Source organism: Buceros rhinoceros, unplaced genomic scaffold, assembly GCF_000710305.1.
Source record: "Buceros rhinoceros silvestris isolate BGI_N320 unplaced genomic scaffold, ASM71030v1 scaffold35958, whole genome shotgun sequence".
NCBI lineage: Eukaryota > Metazoa > Chordata > Aves > Bucerotiformes > Bucerotidae > Buceros > Buceros rhinoceros.
In genome coordinates, this window is record NW_010425856.1 from 40,217 (window position 1) to 48,449 (window position 8,233).

Here is an 8,233-nt window from a genome sequence, read left to right on the forward strand (position 1 = left end):
AAAGGAACCTGCTTAACTTTTACCAAGACTGAAAGCACATCAACTTCCACACTCAAGTCAAAGCCATCAAGACAATCTTGTCACAGAGCCCTTATTTGCTGCACATGGCCCAGGAGCACCATAAATCCAACTTCTATCTTCCACCTTTGCCCGAAATGCACCCCTAAGACACACCAGTGAGAAAAATCTCAAAGGGTTCTGAAGGCTGCAAGCCCAGCTACCCCTCATCTACCCTCTTAATGTGTGCTGCCAGGGTGCTGAGGAAGGGATCGATCCTCCACTGCAGCACTGCCTGAAAGCTGATGCCGCCTCCTCCTTCTACTCAGAAGTGCTCTGGGACTGACTTACTGTTCAACCTATCTCAGGAGAAAGGACAATTCTCTCTGATCTTTCAGTATAAATCGTTCAGCCACTCCGAAGTGAGGTCTACCAGCCTCCTCACTTCATGCCACTCAGCGTGATTTCCATTAGCCATCCCAAGATCCCACTCTTAACCAGAACCAAGAAACATCTCCATCCAGAAAATACCCTTCATATGCTCCTTTCAGTGAGTGAAGAGAATGGATATGATTCACAACCAACTTCTCCGAGAAGCACCATGTGTCAACAGCAGCTTCTGGACAACAGGAGGCACTAAGGAGGTGAGACAGTACTTAGCTACACAATTACGGACTGTATTAACGTTACCAGTGCTAGCAGTGGGCATATCCTCGTGACGAACCCATTTAAGAGCAGTGCAACCACCTTCAGGGCTCCTCTAATGGGAACTGCTTCACAGTTCAGACTTGGCTGATGCTCCAAGGCTTCAGTTACCCCAGTCTGCAGAGGAGCTACATGGAAAATTATTTTAATTCAGTTAGTTGTCCTTGGCGTATGTGCCTTCGCTCAACTCTTTGCAGAGGTTTAGAAGTGCTCTTGTACATTTTGACAGCTTCCGAGTACCCTATTGACAAAAAGCAGCTCACTGAATTCCAATCAGAGCATGCCATGCCAGGGCACAGCAGCAGCACCACGCACAGCTTCTCTGAGGCAGGACTTCTGGAGTCCTCTGATTGACAAGGTCTCTAATGAACCCTAATTGAAGACTCGGCAGTCTGAAAAATGCAACAACAGCTGTGGTAAAAGGGCAAACCACAAACCGTTTTGCTAATGAATGAAAAGTGTCTGGTCTGATGAGGGCCAGTGACCCAAAAATTTTCTTTCTCCGCCCACCCTTTTCCTTCATGTTCAAGTTTGGACCCTTTCCCTTGCCAGATCAACACTTGGGGGCAGTAACACACAGTCTGAGCATACTCCATGGACTCACATGGGCACCAGGAGGCTCCTTCCTTAAAACGCGGCAGCGGAGCATGGCTTAGACAGGGCAAGAGGGACCTCAGGGAGGGAACTTGGTGTGGTTATCCTTCCCAGCAGGAACACAAGCCTAGGAAGTGGATGTCAGTTTGTTTTGGAAAATCTTCTGCATACACAGACATTTTTAAGTCATCTTCACCTCCTTCCAAAAGATCAGTCTGGAGATCAGTTCCTATACAAAGGCCATGGCAAGCTGAGCTGCCAGCAGACTTCAAGTAATAACCTACACTTCACACCACAAAAACCAACACAGGCCTCTGCCTGACATCTGCTCCAGCACAGCAGTGTAACGAAGCAAGGAAACCAAGCATGGGAGAAGAAGTCAAGATGCCATCTTTTATAATTGTATCACAAATTTAACAAACCCGCTCATGCTCATCATGCATTTGGAGTCTGACCTTTTACTTCAAGGAGGTTATTGTCTGGTAATAGTACAGGAAACAGAATAAAAACGTCAGCTGTAAAGGTCTGGAAGAAACTTGCCAAAAAAGGTCAAAAAACTATTTGCTTGAGTCTGGCTTATGATGTTTTTGGAACTATTACAGGTGGCAGCGCATACACTGCTGAGCGTAGACTTCAGTCTTGAGGAGGTCAGGCAGAGAGTGGCTGCAGAAGAGGTCTGCAGATGTCTCAAAGAAATCACACCGGATTTAACAATTATATCATCTCCACCCCCAGAGGGACCACAGTGACTAGTGGGGGAATCACACAGACCCTCCTAACAAGCAGCAAACTGCTCTGTTTCATGTTACACTTTCAATGTGAAAAGAAGCCCAGAAAGCGTGTTGCTGATGGAAAGCATGTAGAGCACTAATGAGCACCATCCAAAAGTAATTCCAACATTTAGAGGTAACCGGCAATTTTCTGAGTCATTAAAAAAGCCTCATACCAATTATACAGTCAGGCTTAGCAGAGCTCCCCAAACAACTCACTGCTTTGCCTGGTACTGGGAGCTGCTCAAACCCCGACATCTGCTCAGTCCTCCACATTTCACCAGAAAACCAACCTTGCCACACCAGATCATATCAACGGCTTAGTTAGTGTCCTACCTCCAGCAACCACCACAAAACTGATGCTTTGGTGTCCTGGTGGCACAGATGTAGCCAATTGCTAAATGCTTTCAAGATGGAGAAATAATCCCCTGCTGCAGGGAATAATTTTTTTCCAACCCACTGAGCTCTCTTACCTGTACCTTGATTATGTCATTAAAAGCAGTATCTAAACAGTTTGATAAATTTAACTCAGCCACAACTTTTTGACCACAGGACTCTTCCCAATTTTGATAGCAGCAGCTCCAACACCATTTAGGAACAGCCCCGCCTCAACCAAACTTTAACCTGGCAAGCAGCTGCTTTTCTGCAGATGAAGATGACAAACAGCTCGGACACCATTTAATTAAGAGGCACTAGTTCAAATAGCTGCAACGTGCAGAGCCATCAAATATTTAGGGTCTCTTGGACAAGGTTTGGCACAACACGGATAAAATTCAGCCCTGCCGCAGAAAAGGGATGCAGCCCTCACTACAGGGAAGAGGAAAGGCTTAATTCAAAGGTCTAACAGCCTTGTTCTAGCCTCAGTGTCCTCTGTCTGCAAACATTTAGAAGCTCAAGTTGAGAAATAAGCCATATATTTAGACTGGACAATAGAAACAAGTTTTCCCAGCTGCCCATATAATAGGTTCTGTATAGATTAAATCCATATTTCAGTAGTACTTTAAGTTACTCCAGAGGCAACCGTGCCACACACTGTGTAGGGGCCAGCTGATACTAACTGGATGATTACAGCCCAACTGTGTTGGGCATGCAGGACACGCAACTACATCCTACAACAAGCATACACATCCTTCTTCAGTAAGTTTTCTTCACTAGCAGCTTACAGAAGGAAAATAAATGTTTTGGGGCAAGCAGAAAACAGGTTATCGGGCACAGGATGGTTGGCCAGGATTTTTTTGGATACTCGCTGGACTGCAGAATACCTGATACAGTATAAATTATAAATAGGTTTGGGTGTTCTCCCAGCGTTTGGCCATATTCTGTCTCAGCAACATCTCTGAAGCGCTGATGGCAGAAGCCCTGTGTCAAACTACAAACAAGGAGTTTGTCAGGAGACAAGACCCTGGCACAAGAGGGGGCATTGGCCTTGTATAAACTGCTCCAAGTTACTTCTGCTAAACACCAGCCTCCAAACAGGTGATGACTTCACCAAGAAAGCTGCTAATGACCCATCACTCAAAACCATACTCATGCATACAGAGTGGTACCTGTTGGCTTGCCCAAAATAAACACGTAGATTCCTGACATTGTTTGGGCAGTTGTATTCCTCCACCTTGCCAAAAGGAGAGAAACAAATCACCACACCTCCAAGGTGCCTCCAAAAATGTTCTGACATACCAGATCCTTGTTACACCCAGGACTCAGCCGTTACTTGGCCGAGGCATCCACTACTCACCAAGTCAATGAGGTCGCTGAGATTCTTCTCGATCTGCTGTGGAGGCAGGCGCCTCATCAAATCCAAGGCACAATCCAGCTGCTGGTCACTCTGCAGAAACAAGAACATCCCTCTGTCACAATACGTACAGGGAACACACCACATTCATGCACGTACAAACTGCAGTGCTTGCTGACTCCTCTGATCGGAGACAGTTTTAGCTCTAAGCAGCACCGTATTTGATATTCATACATACAGATTTTGATAAAGTTCAGTACCATTTGAGCATGGATTATCGATTTGGCATTGCAAGAAGCGTTCTAGACTGGGAATTGAAGAGCACAGCTTTAACTAGCATCACGCTGCCAGTCTAACACTGTGCTGTGGATGAAAGAAGTCCAGTCCGTACCTCAAAGACTGTTTCCAAAGTCTGTTGGGTTTTAATGCATAGTTTTTCCACGCTATCTCAAAAATAATGCAGATTTGGGAACTGAAAGTTCCTTCCCTTGAAGCAGTTTTAACACTTCCTCATTCATACTGTGCCATTCAGTCCGAGATAAGTAATATCCAAGAAATCTGTCCCGACAGAGCAAGCTCTCCCTTCTTCAGCTTTATTAAAAAACCCAGAATGAAACACATACACAAAGTATGATCCATTATTTCCTTATTGCTACAAAACACATGCTAAAAGCTGCCTGTATCTGAGAAACTGGAGGCTTTATTTCAAGAAATCACAGGAACACTCTCCAAAGGGCCTATGGCAGCTGGTCTCACATCTAATTCTGACATGAAAAAAACCTTAAGCTTCACTTCACAGTCAGAAAAATGCACAACAGACATTACCACAGGCACTTAATGAGCTGAGCCGTGTTCTTGACATAACCTTTAGCTCTCCTTCTCACCAACAGATATAAACAGACACTTTCCTGCAGGCCTCACAGCACCCAATCTGCCCGAGCTCCTTTGATCAGCAGGTCACAGGCAGCTGAAGCATAGCCCATTTGTTTTCACTGTTCCTTCCCCTCCCTTTTTCCTTTGAGATTTCCAAACACCCATATACAACAAGCTGAGCTTTAATTTCTCCCTCCTGTGTTCTGCCAAGCTCCAGAAGCTTTATATAAGAAAGGCTTCAAAACTCAAGCAGTTACATTATCACATTATGCAAGTAGCAGTCCCCAGGTCTGGAAGAAACAGGAAGTAAAGCTTCCTGCAATTAAGCTATACCCCAGCAATGAGGAAAGGAGAGCGCGCTCGGGTCAGCAGACAGCCAGTGTGAAAGCTGTTCTTAAAAGGTATGACCCATTCACTATCGAAAGATAAATATTTTACAGCCAGCAAGTCAGACAGCCTGGTCTGGGGAGGTTCTATGTTTATTTCTCATCCAGTTCAGGTTATAATCATCATTTTTGCCAACTATTCCACCTCTACAGACAGGTAGGCATCACCTCCCACTATCCGCAATGATCTCCTGCAGAGCTGGGCCTTCAGCCTGGAAAGCAGGAGGCACCGACACCAGGAACAGAAGTTTCTGACAGTTGTCACTGAAGGAGGACACGTTCAAGGGACATGCATAAACCTCCACTACTCTTTGAATACCTGGAGCAATACAAGCAAATCCTTGGCTGAAATGAGTCTGGAGGGACATTATTTATCTTGGAAAGCGCCCCCAAATCAATCACTGAACTATCCTGACAAGATTTTCAGAACTTTTTACTTATCATCAGTAGATGTTCAGGGGAAGGGAAAACCACTCACTTCTTGCAACTAACCTTTCAGTTCCCAGAGAATGACACTATTTAGACAGCCTACGCCTGTCCAGCTCCAGCAGCCAAGCTCAGGCAGGGGATCTTTCGTACCAAGTATTGCCTTTACCTCCCACTATCTCTTACGTCAGGGAAGGGAAGGTGGCACATGGTCACAAGGTCATGCTCCTTACTTGCAGACCGTGGGAACACTCACAGAAGTGCTCCATCCTCCTTTGGCAGCTGGAATTGTTTAATAGACAAAAAAGCCTGAGGAAAGACGATGTTTAAAACCACCACCAAAGCTGCAAGCCCGGAGTTAGTGTTTTACAGTGGGACAGTTTTGAAATAAACTACATGGAATGAAACAGTATCTACATTTCCAGTCCACAAAGAACTTGGACTGACCATTTTTCTAACGGTATCTTCAATAACAGCTGTAAACAGACACAAGCAAGACTGTTTCGGGCAGAGATTCTTAAAGATGTTCAGACACGCCTGTGTACAACAAGAAACCCAAAAATATCCAAGCACATACTAACAGTGTATTTTTCTGGTATCGAAGAGGTAAAAGCGAGACTGAGTAGAAGGACTCTTCAGGTATTTTGCTGAGTATTTCAATAATTAAGCAGCTTGCCAGCAGATCTCTTAAAGCACTGAAATAAGGGCAGGTTCTGCTGTATTTCTGTCCCTAAACCTGTGGTTATACGGTCACTTTATCCGGCACAAATCTGTGCTGGCACGGTCAGAAAGGCAATACAAAGCGCATGGACCACAAGGCGGTACCTTGTGGCGTTGGACATGCCTCGTACGTCCTATTCCAGAACCGAAGGGGTAATTCTACTAGTACCTTTTGCTTCTGGTCCTTTCACTGTAGGTGAAGTGAGATTTTAAAACCAGGTCTGTGGTCCTTTGGTTCCAGCCCTCTGTCCCAGCCAGAGCACACAGAGCAGCTGGAGGTACTCAGAGACGGGAACCACATCCAAAGTGCCAGAACCAGCCACACAGGGTTCCCGGACCTTATGGAACAGTGAGCACCCCTGGGGATGTACTGCTACTCCAGTCTTCACTGGGGCACTTAAAAATCCCACAAAGCCTGCACAGATCTCCTATAAGAGAAAGGCATTCTTCGGGAACTCAGGATCTACATAACCTACCTCGCCACAGCTGACCCAACCTACTCCTCTTTATTCTCCTGTTCTGGATTTCCACTCGCTTAATTCTCTTGTAACGCTGTGTAATGAAGACACGGCTTCACAACAGTACTCCAGACAAAACACTCCTGCAGAATTCTTGCCTTCAGAACAACTAGGAGAGGCTTATAAACCCCTGTTCACCAAGAAGGTGATTAGCCAGGCTGTCTCCCAGTCTGGGCTCTCTCAAAGCCAAGCTCTTTGAGGTTGCAGGACTTAATGAGCTTAGTGCTCACTTGATACAGGCCATTTTCCACCATTCCTCCGTTTCACCCAGCACAGAGCTCCTGTGGAGGAGTGGGGAGTTCAGACAGAAATTCTAAATGAAGTTTCATTACAGCTCAAGTCACTGAAGGATTTAGAGATCATAGGAATCTCAACAATTGAAAATATTAGCTTACATAAAAAGTTCCTCAATAAGTTGCCTCTAAAGATGTTTGGCTACCTAGAACCTTCACTTCAGCATCTGCTATAGCATTCCCATGGTACTAACACAAGGAAAAATGTTATAAGTCTAGAGGAGTAGTTCTGTTTGTTCAGCTTCCTTCACCTGCTCTTCTCTTCGGCCTCCCTGCCATACTCAGCTTATTTCCAAACGAGAAACCCTCTCAGAAGAGCCACAGGTCTCTGCTCATCTGGGCACTGCATTGAGGCTCAAATAAAAACAGAGCCAAGAAAAAAAAAGAAGTCGGTTGTGTAAACGTGTAGTTGCACAGAGGCGCAGCTGGATGCTTTAATTCCAGTCCTGCTGCAAGCAACACTGGTTAAAGGCTGAGTATGGGCAGATTGCATCCAGAGCAGTCAACATGAATAAAAACCCCAGGAAGTTACTACAGGAACAAAATTGCAAGAATTACAACAGGCGAAACGCTGAACTTCCTTCTGACTCCCACTCGCCACATCCCTTAAAGCCCAGGGCTCCTTCGGGTGAGGGGACCAGAGTGCAGGAATGGCATTCAAACAGCCTCCTGGCCAGGACGCTGTGTGCTGGTAATGCCAGGCAACGGGAGCTGACCACAGCTACACAAACCTGCCTGTAAAACACTCCTGCAGCTGTTACAGTCCATGGCACCCCAACACGCTCCGCCAGCCCGAGGGAATAAACTACACCACGTCTGCGTTATATATTGTACAGAACCGTCCCCTGATAAATGAGGTTATTATAAGCCAGGATACATGCTTGAAGCCTTTCGGACGTCACTGTCACCAGCAGAACCTGTTCCACTGCACAGAAGCTCAGCTCGTTTACTCTTTTCAACAGACACTAGCCATCTGAGAAGTTACCACCTACAAGCATTTTGCACTTTTTTCAACTGTATCTTTACTCACACGTCTCACTTCATACATTTAAACTCACAGGCTTTATTCACAAGTTTTGACAACGCTCCATTGCCAGTTACCAAGACTTCACCTGTACTCTGTGTTTTAAGAGTTTACACAAGCCTGCAGCTCTACCCATTTCAAAGCCTTCCCACTTGAAAGGAGGTAAAAAATTTCATTCAAAGCTCCCAGCCTTAC

At 45.5% G+C, this 8,233-nt stretch overlaps 1 protein-coding gene across 2 annotated transcripts in view; it reads right to left on the reverse strand.

Annotated features, from left to right (window-relative positions):
- CAPZB (capping protein (actin filament) muscle Z-line, beta) overlaps positions 1-7,328 on the reverse strand; it is a 45,014-nt gene extending 37,686 nt beyond the window's left edge. Inside the window, exons 1-2 of one of the 2 annotated variants that reach the window (XM_010141285.1) lie at positions 7,320-7,328; positions 3,802-3,891 (exon numbers count right to left, since the gene is read on the reverse strand). In XM_010141285.1, the coding sequence (XP_010139587.1) occupies positions 3,802-3,858 (57 nt within the window). In that variant the 5' untranslated portion in view covers positions 3,859-3,891; positions 7,320-7,328. Of the gene's footprint in view, positions 1-3,801; positions 3,892-7,319 lie in introns of those variants that run through there. The other variant, XM_010141284.1, reaches the window with a different exon arrangement.
- Between the last annotated feature and the right edge of the window lie 905 nt (positions 7,329-8,233).